Source organism: Octopus sinensis, linkage group LG22, assembly GCF_006345805.1.
Source record: "Octopus sinensis linkage group LG22, ASM634580v1, whole genome shotgun sequence".
Classification (NCBI taxonomy): domain Eukaryota; kingdom Metazoa; phylum Mollusca; class Cephalopoda; order Octopoda; family Octopodidae; genus Octopus; species Octopus sinensis.
This window is the reverse complement of record NC_043018.1, coordinates 14,551,052-14,571,779: the sequence shown is the minus strand read 5'-3', so window position 1 is coordinate 14,571,779 and position 20,728 is coordinate 14,551,052. Positions and strand designations below refer to the sequence as shown.

Here is a 20,728-nt window from a genome sequence, read left to right as displayed (position 1 = left end):
TACATATGTATATACGACATGCTTCTTTCAGTTTCCATCTACCAAATCCACTCACAAGGCTTTGGTCGGCCCAAGGCTATGGCAGAAGACACTTGCCCAAGGTGCCACAAGAAAAGTATGAATGGCAAAAAAAAAGGTTTACTTATCCATTGAGAAAAGCAAGTAAACTAACTGGTAACAGATCCAATGTCACCATACACCTGTTCAGTTTAATTAAAAAAAACTCGTCACTGCATTTCAGACAATGCACATTCCAATTTTTGTTATCAAATGTGTAGGAAATCCTTCCTTGCAATCATCATCATCACCACACATCCTCAGTAGTCACAGCCCATGTCTCACTGCCATATAGCAAAGCTGTTTGTACACAAGCATCATACAATCTGCCTTTCGCTCTGAAGGAGAGGCCCTTCATTACCAACAGAGGTAGCAGCTCTCAGAACTTTGCCCAGCTTATTCTTATTCTAGCAGCTATGCTTTCAGAACAACCTCCATCACTGCTCACTTGGTCACCTAAGTTAGAAACTGTCCACTACTTCTAAGTATCCCCACTGACATTTGAGGGAGTCAATTTTTTTGTACATTTCTGGTTTTTAATGAAAAGAAAATTAGGAAAAGAAAAAAAAGTTGTTTCTAAAGCCTTGTAAGACGATGTTTTAATTTTTTATTTGTTTTGGCCCACAAGGACATAGAAACATATCTATCAGGCCCTCCTCCAAAAAAAACTTTACCAACCCCCTGCTCTACATTTTTAATTTTGTTCATTCACTGGCTTCTGGCCTTCTCGAAATACTGATAAATATTTATCAATGAAGCCTTTCTGGATCTCGAATAGGGTTGCAATTTAAGAAGGCACTCAAGGTTGCAGACTTGGTTGTTGAGAGCAAGCTTATTCTCTTCAATGAGATAACTACAAACTGAAACCAGCCATAGGTACGTCCGATCTGGGTATTCTGTAAACGTTGCAGGGTCAGCTGGTAAGTATGAGTTGTCGATGTTGAGTGACTCCAATTTCCTTTGTAAGTATTTGCAATTGCTTGTATCGATTGATCTTCTCCTGCCTTGCTTCAGAGTGTTTGCCACAACTTTGCAGGCAAGGAGTCGAGGTTTCTTCTGGACAGGTTCCGTGGTAAAAAGATCCATCTGACTGGACGGAATCTCAGTATCCTCATCGCTGCTTTCGTATTCTGTTGCTGACTGAATGGTAGAGTCTGATAATTTGTAACGGTTTTGGTGAAGAAAGACTTTGGGTTGCGTTCTGTAAGTGATGGAGCTTTGCCGAAATTTTAGTTTGTGATTAACAGGAATGCTGAAAGGCTCTGAGGAAAGAGAAAGATCTTTTGAAAGGCCAGAATCCAGATCAGAGACCGACTCTTTCCAGTGGTCAGTAATATTGAGGAAAAGACTATTTATAGACTGGTGCAGATCCGTTTTCCCTGTAAGAAAAAAAAAAAAAGACTTAGAGAATGAGATTACAGCGAAAGGTGAAATAAAAATTTAAAATGGCACAGGAGTGGCTGTGTGGTAAGTAGCTTGCTTACCAACCACATGGTTCCGGGTTCAGTCCCATTGCGTGGCATCTTGGGCAAGTGTCTTCTGCTATAGCCTCGGGCCGACCAATGCCTTGTGAGTGGATTTGGTAGACGGAAACTGAAAGAAGCCTGTTGTATATATGTATATATAAATATATGTGTGTGTATATGTTTGTGTATCTGTGTTTGTCCCCCAACATCGCTTGACAACCGATGGTGGTGTGTTTACATCCCCGTAACTTAGCAGTTTGGCAAAAGTGACCGATAGAATAAGTACGAGGCTTACAAAGAATAAGTCTTGGGGTCGATTTGCTGGACTAAAGGCGGTGCTCCAGCATGGCCGCAGTCAAATGACTAAAACAAGTAAGAGAGTAAAAAGAGAGTACCCAGGCTCTCACACCTACTCTACAATGTTATTCTCCATTAAACCATCACACCATCAAAATCTCAAAGCTACGAGATAATCTATGATTAATTCAAAACAATGTGAATCAATAAGCATTGTGCTGGTGGCACATAAAAAGCGCCCCCTACACTCGCGGAGTGGTTGGCGTTAGGAAGGGCATCCAGCTGTAGAAACACTGCCAGATCAGACTGGAGCCTGGTGCAGCCTCCTGGTTTCCCAAACACCAGTCGAACCGTCCAACCCATGCTAGCATGGAAAGCGGACGCTAAACGATGATGATGATGATGATGAATAATCAAACTAAAGGTTTAAAACCAAGTTTGATTTCGGTCTAAACAAGAAGAATAAAAGAAAGTGGAAAACCTTGGAACTTACTGTTTGAGTTGAAAGACATCCGGGTTTTATAAAAAGATGTTTCTTTGCAGTGATCCAAAAAGTGTTCTAAATCTTGGATGATAGTCGTAGCACTAAAAAAGAAACAAAAACATCATTGATGGTTATCTAAAAAGTGGGACATAAATACAACAAACTAAGTGGCTTGTTATTGTTTAGTTCACCTGGTCAACCAAGATCAAACAGGCCTATGGACAAAAACACTCTACTCCAGACCAATCCATTGTTTTTCTTATGTAGAGTACAGAACTCAGGACTACATCATTCAATGTATCAGCTTTCCTAGAGAGTAACATGTGAGTTAAGAGTGATTTAGCTGGAATATGTAACAGAGTGAACTCATAGGGGCTCCTTCGCAAGATAAAAAAACAAAATAGCAACATCAAAAAATAAAAGTTATATTTGAGGGTCAAGTGCATTTGGGCTTAATAAACTGAAATGCCAACCGCACAACTGTAAATTCAGACCTTACTACTACATGGAACAAGGGAAGGAAAACCTCTACATGGAAACTCAACATGCTAGAAGTAGCAGCTAAATGCCCACCCTACCACCTTAAAAAAGGGAATGACATATTTTAACAATATGGATCTAAATACACAATGTCTGGGGGAAAAAAAAATGGGGTGGTCATGGTTCGAATACCTTTGTTAGGGGACCTGTCCAATCAGTGCTGAACAGAGACTAAACAACAAGACCTAACTATGTTAACTAATAAGAAAACCTCCAGGCAGTTGCTTAATCTCTAGGAAAAGTAGTCAAATAAATTTTACATCTCAAATCATACCTGATTATTTATTAAAAAAAAAAATCTCACTGGACAATGTAGTCACTTGAGTAATAAAATTTTACAGAATGGTCATAAGTGGAGTGGTCAGGATTGACCAAGGACAACAATAAAATATGCCACTGTTTGTTCCAGTTCATTGAATTGACACACAAAACAAATTTCACCTTTTAACATCAAGACTGATTAACCACGGGTCTTTTAAGCATCGTTATCATATCAATGCAGACCATTTAATTGTTAAGAGTTGGTTGTAACTTTTACAGAAGTCTTATTATTGATTTCTAGCGATAGGAGGTGAGACTTGTAGTCAAAGAATGCACAGAATGGAACAGACACTACAGGCATCCCATCCAAAGCTCTCAGTTCCACCAATTGATCTTACCCTAGATTGGTAATATTTTTTTTTTATCAACAACTGCAAAAGACGAAAGAACAAAGTGGATATTTGAATCCAGAACAAATCTGGCGCAGAGAGGAGAAAAGCAGAAAGAGATGGAAAAGAAAACATTAAGAAGACTGGAGGAGGAGTTAAGACGATACACAGAAGAAAACTGAGTGAAATAAGTTCCGTTACCATGGTTTGTGGGTTTCTTGTTGCAGTTTTAAATTGTTTGCAACTGCAGTCAGGTGATTCGCCCAGTTTTCCCAAATGAATATATTATCATCTGAAAATGTGAAAACAAGTTTAAACGTCTCTAAAAAGAAAACAGAACATTAGATGTCAAGAGTGAGGGTGGGCGTGTGTGCAATGTGGGGTGTTGATTGTTTAACACCAAGTCAGACCTGATCATCATCATCGTTTAACGTCTGCTTTCCATGCTGTCATGGGTTGGATGGTTTGACATGGAGCTGGCCAGCAGAGAGCTGTCCTGACTCCAACTGTCTGTTGTGGCATGGTTTCTACAGCTAGATGCCCTTCCTAATGCCAACCCCATAAGAGAGTGTGCTGAGTACACTTTATGTACCACCGACACAGGTGCTTTTACAAAGCACTGGTACAGGTGCTTTTTCAGTGGCCCCAGCACCTGAAGGACATACCTGTATGTGTGGAAGACAGCAATTTTATTTAGCTTGATGGGTCTTATCAAGTAAAGCAAATCCCCTCATCTCCCGGTCCCTTGTCATTTCCTCAGCGAGGCCCAGCATCTGAAGATCCTTTCTCACCACTTCATCCCACATCTTCCTGGGTCTACCCTGATTTAAGGCGGCGAGCTGGCAGAAACGTTAGCACGCTGGGCGAAATGCATAGCCATATTTCATCTGCTGTTACGTTCTGAGTTCAAATTCCGCCGAGGTCAACTTTGCCTTCCATCCTTACGGGGTCGATAAATTAAGTACCAGTTATGCACTGGGGTCGATATAATCGACTTAATCCGTTTGTCTGTCCTTGTTTGTCCCCTCTATGTTTAGCCCCTTGTGGGTAGTAAAGAAATGGGTCTACCCTGATATTATATGAATAAGGTTGCAGATACAGTAATTACAACAAAAAAGATTGGATGTTTTGTATTATCTCATCTTTTTCTCAGAATTACTGTAACTACAACCTTATTTTTTAAAAAATGTGTTCCTTGATTTTGTAAGATGTTGTGGTGTCATTTGAGGAGAATTTGGCTTCTATTTCAAGCAGGATGGTAGACTTAATCCATCAATTGTTTTAATACCTCTACTAAGCACTTTCTTTTCCAAGTTTTTATTTTCAGGTCAGGAGGAAGAACAATACCTGTGACTCTGAAACAGGTAGGAGAATGGTAGTCGCAACCAGAGGTCAAAGTATTTACAACAAAGCGAACTCTACAAAAGGCATCTAGAAACCAGGCGGTGCTTTTTAATTTGGGAACTTTAAGAACTTTATTTTATGTAAGAGAAAAAAAAATAAAGTTAAATATGCACGTTATTTAGTTTAACCTAAAAGTAATTAATTAAAAATTAAATAAATATGGTCTTTCATTCCACCTAGAAGTAATTCTCTCCCCTTAATAGTAAATTCACCAGAGGCAAACCCACGTATTTGTAATGAGTTACAATTATAATGAGTTACAATTATAATTAAGCTATTAACCACCTCTTTCAGTGCTTTTCAATATTTACATTTACAAAATCATAAGAGAAATGGACCAGATACCTGGTAATTTTTAGTTACAGCCCTTATTCTTAGTAAGCCTAGTACTTATTCTATCGGTCTCTTTTGCTGAACCGCTAAGTTACAAGGATGTAAACACACCAGCATCGGTTGTCAAGCGACGTCGGGGAGACAAACACACACACACACACACATATATATATATGACGGGTTGTTTCTTTCAGTTTCCATTTACCAAATCCACCCACAAGGCATTGGTCAGCCCAAGGCTATAGTAGAAGACACTTGCCCAAGGTGCCACGCAGTGGGACTGAACCCAGAACCATGTGGTTGGTAAGCAAGCTACTTACCACACAGCCACTCCAACGCCTATATATACATATATTTATTGAAGGAAGTTAGGGTAACTCCCAGCTGTTTCCTTATGAAGCACATCTGCTTATTCCACTATTGTAATCCAACATGTAGACTCAGTTGCTGTTGTAAGTTAGTGTAAAATACATATCAAAATTAAGAATTATGGAAATATTATTTGCAATAAAATAGGAAATTTTCTGGCATTATTTATTCACCACTATTAATGAATAATACCAAAAACTTTCAAATTTCCTCTCTCTCTCTTTCTCCCTCTCTCTGTACACATGCACGTGCACACACACACACACACACATTGTATTGTAGCTCTAAAACTGAAGTTAACCTTCGAGACATTTTAAGTATTTCAAAACCCTTACCTTCTACTAGTTTGGCATATTCTGCAGCAAAACTGGACACTTTCCTAAATTTGATGTGAGAAAAAAAAAGAAAATAAGCAATTATTCAACAGTCTGAAAGTCAGAACCCTTCTTCCTTGTGGTGGTCACAGGGTGATAATGAAAGGATTGGAGACCCCAATGAAAACACTCATCTTTTAGCTTCTTTACATAGGTGAGAGAGAGAGAGGGGGAATCTAGCACATCATCATTAGCACCATTTAAGTGAAAGACCGATATTGTTTATTCTCTCTCCAGTAAACAAATGTTCCAGAGTACAGCAGACTTGTGGTGGAATGAAAAAATGCCTTAGTTGGAAAACAAGAAGGACCGACAACAGTAAGAGCATGAGGCCACACAGAATCTGCCTTTGTAGAGTTTCACTTGACCGATGCCAGCATGGAAAAAAGTTGGACGTAAAAAGTAATGATAATGATGAACAACGGAAGAGAATTAGTGTATAGAGTATATCCCAAAGGTAAACTGCAAAATTAAGAATGCAGTCTATAGAGCAGTGGTTTTCAATCAGGGTTCCGCGGAACCTTAGGGTTCCGCCAGTACAGTCCAGGGATTCCACAAGAAGTTACAAAACTGCTAAAATCGGCAGTAATTTTTAAGTCTCCTGTGCAGATATGTGTGCATAAGACTATTAAATTATTGCACAGGGGTTCCTCGAGCCAGTGGAATGTTTCCTTGGGGTTCCGCTCCAGCAAAAAGTTTGAAAAGCACTGCTATAGAGTAAGGTGAACAGAGGGACAGTGTGGAAAGAAGAGAACAATGCACATTAGAGAGACAGTTCATAGGATAGGAGAGAGGGTAAGTGGACACTGGCAGTAATATGAGGAGAAAAGCTCAGCAGTGCTAAAATAGAAGATGGGGAATTGAGACACAACACCCAGAGATTATGGAAGTCACACACATAATAGAAAATAGACCGAGCCTCAACAGTAAATGTGACTGGAGTTATAACACCTTCTGTCTCCACCCTGTAACCTGATGACTGAAAAATAGGAAAAGAAAAAAGACACGGGTGCAAATGGGGTAATACAGAAATCTATACACACGCTTGCAAGACATGCATCCAAACACATCGACACATTATTATTATTATTGAAAAAAACAAAAAATAAATTCTTTTAAAGACACTTACCTTTCGTTGATTCCATCGAGACGAAATAAGATTTTTATAAGGATAATCACATAAGCCATTGCAAAGAGTTCCATTGGAGGTAAAGATTGCAAAGATTTGTGATTAATCCGGAAAAATTGTGTCCTTTGAGAGATTATATTCCCAGCCAAACCATGAAAATGTCCTGTAATGAAAGTAGGAAAGATAAGAGAGATGGGGTGGGGGAAGGAGACGAACAACAAGAAGCAGGCAGTCATTGAAGTTTTATCAAAAAACAAGAATGGAAACAGCAGCAACATTTTAAGTCTTCAGAAGGCTGACCTCATAATTACACCTGAAAAATTCCTTTCCAAAGTGAAGGCCTACTCTTTTACTCTGTCTCTCTCTCTCTTTACTCTTTTACTTGTTTCAGTCATTTGACTGTGGCCATGCTGGAGCACCGCCTTTAGTCGAGCAAATCAACCCCGGGACTTATTCTTTGTAAGCCTAGTACTTTTTCCATCGGTCTCTTTTGCCGAACCACTAAGTCACAGGGACATAAACACACCAGTATCGGTTGTCAAGCAATGCTGGGGGGGGGGTCAAACAAAGACATACATACGCACATATATATACATATATACGATGGGCTTCTTTCAGTTTCCATCTACCAAATCCACTCACAAAGCTTTGGTCGGCCCAAGGCTATAGTAGAAGACACTTGCCCAAGATGCCACGCAGTGGGACTGAACCCGGGACCATGTGGCTGGTAAGCAAGCTACTTACCACACAGAAACACTAGCAGTTGTGCATTCAGGCAAATCTTGACACGAGTAATTTTTCCCCCAACAGTAAGGCAGAGTTGATGCAGCTTGGTACCAGTGATACTGCAAGGCATTTGCAGTCAGACTGCAGAGAACCAGAACAAATAGTCAAAGGCAGCTTTACAGATGCTCTACTAATTTTGCCAATCCACTGTCCTGGACTGGTACCTTTTTTTTCTCCTTAAAAGATTAAAAAATAAAGGGTCAGATATCAGTAGTTCCCTGTATTCGACTGTTTCATTTCATTTCATTCCGTTTTGCATTTCTTTTGTTTTCCATGCATAAAACCCTTCTGTTTTACCCTGTGTGCAGCAAAAAAAATAAATCCTTATAATTGTTATGAAATATACGCACCTGGCAAATGTAACCGACAAATGCATTTGTGGACTAATTTCAAAACTGGTATCCTTGGAATATCACTAAGTTTCAAAAAGTAAATCAGCCGACCACACAACAAACGAATTCTTTTTGTGCTTGGAATATTCTAGAAAGAAAGAGAAGAGGTTGATAAATATGGAGACCTGAGGGTGGAGATTGCTAAGATATGGCAGCTACGAGAGTCGAACATAAAAGTTATCCCTATTGTCATCAGAGCATTGGGTTCGATACCACCCAACCCGAAAAGACATCTGAAAACCTTAGAAATACGTTACAATCTAGGTGTATTGCAAAAGTCAGCATTACTTCGAACTGCACGCATATTGCGTAAAGTACTGTCAGTCTGAAGTCCTTGTTGTGACTTGATAAACATTACAAACCCCATCGGCAGACACAATATCTTCAATCAACAACATCACGATATTGTATACTGTGCGACATCTATAATAATAATAATAATAATATCAATCTAAATGAAGTAGATTGACAGATTTATTTTTTCAACCAGTTGAAGACACACATCATCATCATCATCATCATCATTTAACGTCCATTTTCCATGCTAGCATGGGTTGGACGGTTCAACTGGGGTCTGGGAAGCCAGAAGGCTGCACCAGGCCAGTCAGATCTGGCGATGTTTCTACAGCTGGATACCCTTCCTAACGCCAACCACTCCGTGAGTGTAGTGGGTGCTTTTTATGTGCCACCGACACAGGTGCCAGATGTCAAAATATCATTCACTAGATAACAATGGCACTCTTCTTTTAATTTTGACTCTATATCTTCAGGAGGAGTTACCTCAATCCTTTCTATATTAATAATAATAATAATAATAATAATAATAATAATAATAATAATCCTTTCTACTATAGGCACCAGATCTGAAACTTTGGTGGGAGAGAGCAAGTCGATTAGATCAACCCCAGTGCATAACTGGTACTTATTTCATCAACCCCCAAAAGGATGAAAGGCCAAGTCAACCTCTAACAGAATCTGAATCCAGAACATAGAGATGGACGAAATGCTGCTAAGCATTTTGCCCAGCATTCTAATGATTCTGCCAGTTCACCATCTTAATATTAATCATAATAATTACATGGTCAGTTCCACTGTGAAAGTAACAAGTTAATAATAAAACAGGAAGCATCTGAGCTCAGAAGACTGAAAACCTAATCATTGCTGCCCAAGACCAGGCATTGAACACCAACTGAGTGAAAAGGGATATATACGACACAAGTGCAACGAACCTCTGCAGAACGTATGGGAAGAAGGTTGAAAGCATGGCTCACATTGGCAGTGCTTGTGAAAACCTTGTGCAGAAAGAATACTAGTGCAGACTCAACAAGGTAGTCCAAAACCTTCACTGGCTACTATGCCGGAAGTATGGATACAAGGGAACAGGCGCTTGGTACCAACATACACTGGAAAAGGTAATGGACGAAAAGGGGAAGGCAAAGATCCTCTGGGACTTTGACTTCCAGACTGACAAGGAGTTAGAACACTGATGGCTAGATATAGTAACCTTTCTCTGTCAAAAAAAATTGGTACGACCACAAACCAGCACTCAGAATGTAAAGACCAACGAAATGCTTTTGGCCCAAGGTGCTAATGATTCACTTTTTATCCAGCCTGAAATAAACTACATCAGAATAACAGTTGGGATTGTCCTAGCTGGAGTGTCTTCAATCATAAGTTTAATGAATCAGTGCTGATAAGGGACTAGACAACAACACAGAGTAGAAGGTTAAAAGCAACATTCACTCAAAGATTAACCCTTTCATTACCAACCTGGCTGAAACCGGCTCTGGCTCTGAATACAAATGTTTTGTTTTCATAAGTTCTGAATTAAAATCTTCCACCAAACCTTAGTCACAATTTATGTTCCTAACACTAGCTTAATGATAACGAAGTTATTTTAGTAAATTCTTTGTTATATTTAAAGTAACTGAAAGAAACACAGCAATATGGTAACAAAATGGTTATAATATATAATAGAGAAACAATTCTTAACCCTTTTGATACCAACCCGGCTGAAACCACCTCTGGCTCTGTAGTACAAATGTCTTGTTTTCATAAGTTCTGAATTAAAATCTTCCACCAAAACCTTAGTCGCAATTTATGTTCCTAACACTAGCTGAATGATAATGAAGTTATTATACTAAATTCTTTGTTATATTTAAAGTAACTGAAAGAAACACAGCAATATGGTAACAAAATGGTTATAATATATAATAGAGAAACAATTCTTAACCCTTTTGATACCAACCCGGCTGAAACCACCTCTGGCTCTGTAGTACAAATGTCTTGTTTTCATAAGTTCTGAATTAAAATCTTCCACCAAAACCTTAGTCGCAATTTATGTTCCTAACACTAGCTGAATGATAACGAAGTTATTTTACTAAATTCTTTGTTATATTTAAAGTAACTGAAAGAAACACAGCAATATGGTAACAAAATGGTTATAATATATAATAGAGAAACAATTCTTAACCCTTTTGATACCAACCCGGCTGAAACCACCTCTGGCTCTGTAGTACAAATGTCTTGTTTTCATAAGTTCTGAATTAAAATCTTCCACCAAAACCTTAGTCGCAATTTATGTTCCTAACACTAGCTGAATGATAATGAAGTTATTATACTAAATTCTTTGTTATATTTAAAGTAACTGAAAGAAACACAGAGCATCTCAACAGAAATAGGGTAACAAAAGGGATGACAGTGATACTCACAGGAGGGTTAAAAGTGACAGTGTCTTCTGCAAAAAACTTGAATCTTTCAGGAAACTGAGAAGACACGTGTAAGTAAGGAACTTTACCATTCTGAATCCACCTAAGATAAAACATTGGTAATTTATCAACATGACATTTTAAGTGCAAGTTTCAATTGAAATAATTTTTAAACACAAAGTTTGTAATGAAAAAAATCAAAATCAGTCTCATAGGCGCAGGAGTGGCTGTGTGGTAAGTAGCTTGCTAACCAACCACATGGTTCCGGGTTCGGTCCCACTGCGTGTCATCTTGGGCAAGTGTCTTCTGCTATAGCCCCGGGCCGACCAATGCCTTGTGAGTGGATTTGGTAGACGGAAACTGAAAGAAGCCTGTCGTATATATGTATATATATATATGTGTGTGTGTATATGTTTGTATGTCTGTGTTTGTCCCCCTAGCATTGCTTGACAACCAATGCTGGTGTGTTTACGTCCCCGTTACTTAGCGGTTCGGCAAAAGAGACCAATAGAATGAGTACTGGGCTTACAAAGAATAAGTCCCAGGGTCGATTTGCTCGACTAAAAGGCGGTGCTCCAGCATGGCCGCAGTCAAATGATTGAAACAAGTAAAAGAGTAAAAGAGTATACAGGTTAGTATCAAAAGGATTAACAGCAAAAAGAAAATAAGATCTGATGAAAGATATTAATATTGAAGAGAGTGATTATTCCCCCTGGTGAATTTGTAGCAGTAGCTAGGTAATTGAATAGCTCGCTCTCTCCCTCTCTCTGCAGTTATTCATCTTTGAATAAGTTAAAACGTATGACTAATATCATTTCCAAAGAGGACAAGAGTGTGGGTGGCTGTGGCTTCAGTAATTTAAAACAACTGAATCATTGAACGTTTCAAAAGATACAGTCTCTAACATATTGGCATTCCAAAACCAAAGTCTGGCAAGTATAATTCTGGATGGAAGGCAAAGCTTGGGGGGTAGGGGTCTGTGTCGCTTCATCTTCACATCATATGATAGTCGTAAATGATTGTCCCTGTCACACAAGCAGTGTCATTCATTTCCAATATTCTACAGGAACGTGTTCAAGCCACTGGGAAATATTACCTGGTTTGGAAACAGGTGAGGATTAGCAACAGGAAGGCCATTCAGCAGGAGAAAACCTGCCTCAGTAAACTCTGTCCAAGCCATACGAGCATGGAAAAGTTGAAGTTATGATGATGATGATGATGATATCTCACATCTGCTATGAAGTCCCAAACTAAAGTCCTCACATCAAAGTAGAACTAACATTGAATTTCTGGGGAAGGCAACAACAATAAAAAGACAAAAACATACTATATAAAAACAAAGAACACTCGTCATCAGTTACCCATTAAAATATCTACATACTTTGAAACATACATATAAGTTCATAACTGCCTTTACATACAAAGAGAGGATGGTGATGACAGGAATGTCTTTAACCGTAGATCTACTCCAACAGTTCTGACCGTGCAGTTATACAACAGCAGCAGGAGGCGCAATGGCCCAGTGGTTAGGGCAGCAAACTTGCGGTCGGAGGATCGCGGTTTCAATTCCCAGACCAGGCATTGTGTGTTTATTGAGCGAAGCGAAAACACCTAATGCTCCATGAGGCTCCGGCAGGGAGTGGTGGCGACCCCTGTTGTACTCTCTTGCTCCAACTTTCTCTCACTCTTTCTTCCTGTTTCTTGTCCCCGACTTCCTACGTAACCGCTGAGCCTAGATGCGCATTTATCCATCCGTCGATGCTCTCGGTGTCGGGGGTTGACCTGATTTCTCTTCTGCGGGTCTTACGAATAGCAAAGGACCACGTTTCGGACTTCTCTCACTACTTGCGAGTTCTGGGATGAAGACTGCTTTGCTCAACAAACAAACCAACAAACAAGCAGCAACAACAAAAACAACAGCAGTAACAATAACAACAATGTTCTTTCCATTTTCTCTTTCATATTCAGAAGGTAAAAAAGAAATTCAAAAGACAAACTAACCTGACAATATCAGAGGGCATTGTGAGATCGTTGGTATAGAGAAGGCCCACGTAACAGAAAGCAATAGTTTTCGCCATAGACATCCGCTCAATATTGCTGTATGTACTTTTGGTGAACCGGTGAGAACAGAACCTTTGTGAAGACTCAGGGGTCTCCTTGCTTTGAGACATGTGCTTCACAACCGGTGATCCACCTTTGGTCTGTACCACATCTCTGAAATTGTAAAAGTTTGCACAATGGGTTATATATCAAACGACGGTGCCCCAGCATGGCCGCAGCTCTGAGCTGAAACTGCAAAAGAACAAAAAAAAGAATACATATCATCACCATCATTATCATCATCGTTTGACATCCATTTGCCATGCTGGCATGGGCTGGACAGTTTGACAGGAGCTGGCCAACCAGAGAGCTGACCAGATTCCAATTGTCTGTTTTGGTATGGTTTCGATGGCTGGGTACCCTTCCTAATGCCAACCACTTTACAGAGTGGACTGGGTGCATTTTACATGACACATTCTGTTATTGGAACCAGCACAATTGCTTTTTATGTGGCATCAGCACTTGTATCAATTCCGCTGTGGCAGATGGGATCTTCTTGAGTACAACAATGCACCGGATATCTCGAGGAAAAAAGAAGATGCTTTCTGTGTTAGGAAGTTATTTGAAGAAGATTTGTACATTACATGAGGCAGCTTGGCTGGATACGATAAGGTTTCCTTTCTTGACTGTATGACATACACTAGGGAGTTTATAGAGGCAGACATAGCTGCTATATTGACATTCCCTTTCTTGAGTGTATGGTCTGCAGCAAGAAGTTAAACCCTTTTGATACTAAACCGCCTGAAACCGGCTCTGGTTCTGTAGTACAAATGTCTTATTTTAATAAGTTTTGAATTAAAATCTTCCACCAAACCTTAGTCACAATTTATGTTCCTAACACTAGCTGAATGATAACCAAGTTATTTTACTAAATTCTTTGTTATATTTAAAATTAATTGAAAGAAACACTGAGCATCTCAAAATAAATACGGTAACGAAAGGGTTAATAACAGAGGTCTAGAGGAAAGGTATGTCACAAATCTAATAAAGGTTCCTTGTTCAAATCCTGTCTGGTATGATGTACATATCCAGAAATAAGATTTGTCTGAAAGTGGTGGAGGAAGAAAGGCAGCCTCGAACAAGAGATCTAAACTAAATGCTTAAAACCGATTGGAACCTGCTAAAAGTACCCAAAATGCCAGGTGATGGTTTTGAACCAGGTTATGGATTAAGTTTACCAACCAAGTAGGTCATAATGGGATTTGAATGCAGAATGCTGAAACAAATACCAGAAGCATTGGCACTTTTCTCTCAACCCAAAATAATATAAAAGATAAAGTTGACCCTGATGGGGTTTGAACAGAGAACCAGAACAAATACTAAGAGGCATTATATCAGATGTTCTAAGGACTTGGCCAGTTTACTGGCTTCAGAGCACATTCCGATGGCTGTCAGTTATTCAAACCAATTGAAATATAGATGAAAATACTGGAAAATCTTTCGTCTCTTTCGTTTAATTAGTAAATTAAGTTTCAAAATTTATAATTTTATTTAGCACTTACCGAGATCTTGTTGGAAATTTTATAATGAAAGGCTTCTCTTCCTGGGTATTGTTATGGAATGCAACTTTGACCTTGGTCAGGTACTTAACCCACAAATCGAAGACTACTTCCTAAAAGTGAAGAGAAACAGTTTTTTAAAAATAAGAATTCTTCACAACTGAGCATCACAAATGCTGGCATGGGTTGGACAGTTTGACTGAGGACTGGCAAGCTGGGAGGTCGTACCAGGCACCAATCTATTTGGCAAGATTTCTATAGCTGGATGCCCTTCCTAATGCCAACCACTCTGAGTGTAGTGGGTGCTTTTTACGTGCTACTGGCACGGGGGCCAGTCAGGCAACACCAGCATCATGTGTGTGTGTGTGTGTGTGTGTGTGTGTGTGTGTGTGTGTATGTATGTATGTATGTATGTATGTATGTATGTATGTATGTATGTATGTGTGTGTCTGTGTTGGTGTGTTTACGTCCCTGTAAGTTACTGGTTTGGCAAAAGAGACCGATAGAATAAGTACTAGGATTACAAAGAATAAATTTTGGGGTCAGCTTCATCGGCTAAAAATCCTTTAAGGTGGTGCTCCAGCATAGCCACTGTCAAAAGAATAAAAGAATACATATATATACCATAAATCCTCGAGTATAGTCCGCCCTTGAGTATAATATGCAGGGGATTTTAATGGGGCTGTACCTCTGAAAAACCTAAACCTTGTGTATAATACGCACCCCTTCTCTAACTTGAGTCAAGGAGGTCTATATAACGTCCTTGGTTTGTAAAATTGTAAACGGTAACGCCCTTCATTATTATTGTATATATAACATAATGCAAACGTGAAGCTTTTTTGTGCATTTTGTTTGCAGAAGATAAAGAAATAACAGTAATAACGTTTAATGAATGTTGCTTATTGCAAGTTATGGATGATTCTTTTATGACTTCATTGCTTTCAGGCTTAGCTTAAGGTATTTTCGCGCCTGACATCACAAAATGCGTCTGAATAAACATTGCCGGACAGCAAATAGAAACTCAGACATTGCTTAGAAAATATTTTTCATTTTTAATCTCGTATATAGTACGCACTAGGGATTTTGACCTTTAAATTTTTGGGGGGAAAATGCGGATTATACTCAAGGGTTTATGGTATATAAATCCTCATCATCATTTTAATATCCATGTCCAATCAAAATTCAATCAAAATGGATAAAAACGGATTTTCTGTAGCCTGGTGCCTTTCCTGTTGCAAATCCTCGTTTGTTTCCCAGACCCAAAAAGACAGTGTGATCAAGGCTGAAATGTCTTTGATCCAAGGATGTACTTGATTTAGCACTGATTGAGGATTAAACAAGAACAATAATAAGCATTTAAGATGCATCACATGACAATAATACAAAATTTCTTTTACACCTTTACTTTGGTTTGGATATGTAGATAGATACCTTTAGTCTGGGGTCAGCTCCTAATGCTATCAAGGCCTTCACTTGCTCCTTTATGACAAACTGGAAACCTTCGATAGTTGACCATTTGCAACCATATTTGTCAACTGGAAGAAAAAAAAGTGGAAATGGAAAATCAATTGAATAATTATGTGAAGGGAGAATATTTTGAACCCTTTTGCACTCAGAATACTCTGTGAAATGTGATGCTAATTTATTCACACTGATTTGAATTAGTCCTGCATTATCTTGTAGCTTTGAGATTTTAACAAAGTGATTGTTTATTTCTAGAACAATATTGTAGGGTAAGTGTGAGAGGCCAGATGTGGCCAGCTTGAACATGAAAAAAAACAGGCAGAATATTTTGGCCAGATATGGCTGGTTTAAATACTAAAGGGTTAATGTGGTTGAATATCAAATCTAATTAGGATTCTAAATTTGAAATCAAAGCCTTGTGAGTGGATTTGGTAGACGGAAACTGAAAGAAGTCGGTCGTATATATGTATATATATATGTACATGTGTGTATATGTTTGTGTGTCTGTGTTTGTCCCCCCCCCCAACATCGCTTGACAACCAATGCTGGTGTGTTTACGTCCCCATAACTTAGCAGTTCAGAGAAAGCTAGAGCACTGCCTTTAGTCTAGCAAATCAACCCCAGGACTTAGAATAAGTACTAGGCATACAAATAATAAGTCCTGGGGTCGATTTGCTCGACTAAAGGCAGTGCTCCAGCATGGCCACAGTGTCAAATGACCGAAACAAGTAAAAGAGAGTAAAGAGTACATACCGTCAGCCTGTGATTTCTTAAGCTTAGATGAAAACAGGTAATTCTCTTGGCCATAATTCTCAACTTCCGTATCAAAGACTTTCTGCAAAGAAACAAAAGAAAGACAAAATGGAGATAAGAGCAAGCGTTTATTGCACGGTTAAGAAGTGAAGTTTTCTGTTTTTTGAGGTCACTCAACCAAGGCAACGTGCAACACTGAGCAAGTGCCTTCTGGCATAGCTTCAGGCTGACCAGTGCGTCATTTAACGTCTGCTGTCCATGCTGGCATGGGTTGCATGGTGTGACCAGAGCTGGCAAGCTGCACCAGACTCCAGTCGGATTTGGCATGGCTGGATACCCTTCTTTGCACCAACCCAGAAACTATGTCAAAGCTCACAATCCCACCACCAGCTCTCTCTCTGGTTGGATGATTTGACAGGGTTTGATGAGTCCAATAACCACATAGGGCTCCAATGTCTTCTCTAAATGGATGCTCTCCTTAATATCAACTACTTTATAGCAGGTACAGGGTGTTTCTTATTTCTTTATTGCCCACGAGGGGCTAAACATAGAGGGGACAAACAAGGACAGCCAAACGGATTAAGTCGATTACATTGACCCCCAGTGCATAACTGGTACTTAATTTATCGACCCCGAAAGGATGAAAGGCAAAGTTGACCTTGGTGGAATTTGAACTCACAACGTAACGGCAGACGAAATACCGCTAAGCATTTCGCCCAGCATGCTAACGTTTCTTATTTCTTTATTGCCCATAAGGGGCTAAACATTAGAGGGGACAAACAAGGAGAGACGAAGGGATTAAGTTGATTACATTGACCCCAGTGTGTAACTGGTACTTAATTTATCGACCCCAAAAGGATGAAAGGCAAAGTTGACCTCGGCAGGATTTGAACTCAGAACATAGCAGCAGCCGAAGTACCGCTAAGCATTTCGCCCAGCGTGCTAACGTTTCTGCCAGCTTGCCGTCTTTTAGCAGGGTACAGGGTGTTTCTTTTGTACCTCCAGCATTAGTGAGATTGCCATGCAGCCTGCAAGACTGCAAACACTGAGAGGGGCAGTTTCACGCTAAGGTTAAAGTACAACCAAAGGACCAAGTGCAAAACCGTTTTCTTGTTGTAGAGGAACATGGGGGGGGGTGATCAAATTGGATTGGAAAAGATATAAAAATAGTGGTGACAAGGTATGTGTGTGTGCGTGGACTCTCAAGGTACAAGGTGAAGAGAAGTGAATGGGGAAAGAATAACTGGAAATGTGGATGAGCAGAGAGTGTGAGAGGGTATGGGGAAGTGAGAGATAGGGAATGGGTGAAGAAGTGAATATCATCATCATCAGCAGCAGCAACATCAGCATTTAATGTTTCTTGACCATGGCAGGATTTGAACTCAAAATGTAAAGAGTTGTAACTAAATCCTGCCAGGTATTTTGTTTAATGTTCTAACAATTCTACAAACCAACTGCTTTAATAAAATGAAAATGGTAACACCATTAAGTAACTTACCGGTATTTGACTACAGCAGGTCAAACAGTAATACATTCCATCGATATTTTCAAACTCCGTTTCATCACATACCGGACACTTTGGTACTGCTGAATAAATGGAAAACAGGCAAACATTTCAGTCATGTGATACATGAAGTTTTTGTCCTTCCCTTATTTTTTGATAATAATAATAATAACAAAAATCCTTGAATGGAATTTATAAACACTTAATGCATCACTACACGCATTTCCACAAATCAAGTGTTTCTTAAGATCATAGTCCATATTCCTGGGATGATTACAACGTAGTCTGTAGTATCCATGGGCATCAGGTAAGATCACCTTCATGGATTCATTTCTTCAGGTGATATAACATTAATGGATGTTTAACAGGGGGCTGTTTATCCGTTTTGTGCAGCAGTGTGAAGGTTGACTGAGTTATGCAGGTATTTGGTGGGGAAGAGGGGAAGGTGATGGAAAGAGAGTAGAGGAATGGTAGGTATACGGAGATGGAGGTGTGTGCGGTGATGTTGCACTTATTTTGCTATTCAATCTGCAGGTGTCGGGGAGGGTTGGTACATTCCTTTGTTCGGTCTCATTTAAGGCATGACTATCTTCAATGAAAACTGAAATAAAACAGGTCTGCCATCAGTTGTTGGAGTTCATCATCATCATCATCGTTTAACGTCCACTTTCCATGCCGGCATGGGTTGGACGATTTGACTGAAGACTGGCGAACCAGATGGCTGCACCAGACTCCAATCTGATCTGGCAGAGTTTCTACAGCTGGATGTCCTCCTAACGCCAACCACTCCGAGAGTATAGTGGGTACTTTTACATGCCACCAGCATGAGGGCCAATCAGGCGGTACTGGCAGCGGCGTTCATTGTCTGAATTGATAAATGATACTTTCTTTAGGTGACCATTTAATTATTTCTGGACTGTGACCTTAGGGGACGTGTGATTCGTGAAAATGTGCATAGAAATGCATTAAATGTTTAGGAATTCCATCCAAGAATTATTGCTTTTCTTACTATACTTTATCCTACATCATACTGGTACAACTTGATGCAACCCCCAAAACCAGTCAGCATCATTAGACTGAGGCCAGCATAATGGAATAGAAGCTTTATTTGCATATTCAAAACGTTTGCCGTAGACAAATTTAAAAGATATATATTTTCTTTTTAATATTTATGCGCCCTTTTCAAGCCTAGCCATTCATCTGATCAAGGTGTCCGTCCAGTCCAACATAAACGGTGCCTATACACCATCGCCTTGATGCTCAGCACATCGGCTCCACCTAACAGCCCTATGTCTGGAGTCCGCAGGGACGACCGACATTCGGAATGTGTCTCAGACACTGATGGAGACGTTCAAGGACCCTTACATGCCTGTAAAGGGTCCCTAGCTTACCCAGAGCGGGCTCAAGGTACCAGCAACTCGGGCAGTCGCGCAGGGCGCCATGTGCTAAGGGATGCCAAGGAGAGCGTGACAAAGACAAGGAAATTCCCACGACTGTCAGCTTGTACACGCCGAAGTTTAGCTTGGCCGGGGCGCCAACAACCCCAGGGCTGACCCTGATCTTATCTGAGTAAAAGAGCGACATCATCAGACACACACACACACACACCGTACACAGAAACTTTTCTTCGTCTGTGATGCTCCGTTGGTACCAGACATGAGATGCAAACATATACACACATGTGTATATATGTGTGTTCATACATAAACACGTGTCTGTGAATGAGTGCAGGAGACGGACAGACAGACAGACATGGCTTCGTGCGAACATTCGGAGACGTCGCTACCATTTTTAACAGTGAGATGCAGATTAAGGAATGCAATCGCTTTTTCGAAACAACAACCCCCGTCGAGATCACTTCGCAGACTTTCGAGGTAAATAAACCCTAAAGATGCCCCCCCCCCCACATGTTCAAAGAACCACCTCCAAAATTCTATAGAAAAAGAAAAAGACATGGAAAATCTAATTGCACAACAATGCTAATTAAAACAGAAAGATAAAAACGAATCTTTTGTAAATAAAATGAAAGAAAACTTCTTACTTTGTTCGGACATAATACGAAGCAATGAAACCTAATCAGCTCCGCAGTGAAACGGTGTAGAAGGAACGGTGTAAGTGGAATTAGGGTGGAGCATGTATAGATTATCCGAGGAGCATAATTGTGATGTTTTTGGTAAAGACTTCCTACGTTTCTAGGTTCTTTCTTACTTCTTTTCGTTCATAAATTTCATGAATTATTAATAACCATAAATCTAATAATAATTATTATTATTATTTGATATTCTTATCATAATTATACACAATTATATACGTACATATATACCCAAATATTTATAGACAGACAGACAGATAGCTATCTAGCTATCTGACAGTCTGTCTGTCTGTCTGACTATCATCTATCTATGTATCTATCTATGTA

General features: G+C 39.6%; 1 protein-coding gene across 2 annotated transcripts; it reads right to left on the bottom strand.

Moving 5' to 3' along the window:
- Nucleotides 1-224: 224 nt before the first annotated feature.
- LOC115223146 (TATA box-binding protein-associated factor RNA polymerase I subunit B) lies at nt 225-20,510 on the bottom strand. Of its 2 annotated transcripts, none has more exons than XM_036512143.1 (13): nt 20,351-20,389; nt 18,304-18,386; nt 16,806-16,887; nt 16,020-16,123; nt 14,592-14,701; nt 12,991-13,203; nt 10,993-11,092; nt 8,240-8,369; nt 7,104-7,266; nt 5,936-5,979; nt 3,696-3,786; nt 2,314-2,405; nt 225-1,436 (listed from the first exon to the last, which is right to left on the bottom strand). In XM_036512143.1, the coding sequence occupies exons 1-13, from the start codon at nt 20,361-20,363 to the stop codon at nt 766-768; spliced, it is 1,896 nt and encodes a 631-aa protein (XP_036368036.1). In that variant the 5' UTR covers nt 20,364-20,389; the 3' UTR covers nt 225-765. The 2 variants fall into 2 exon arrangements, with proteins under 2 accessions (XP_036368036.1, XP_029649429.1); XM_029793569.2 differs by having other exon boundaries at nt 226-1,436; nt 18,304-18,392; nt 20,351-20,510.
- Between the last annotated feature and the right edge of the window lie 218 nt (nt 20,511-20,728).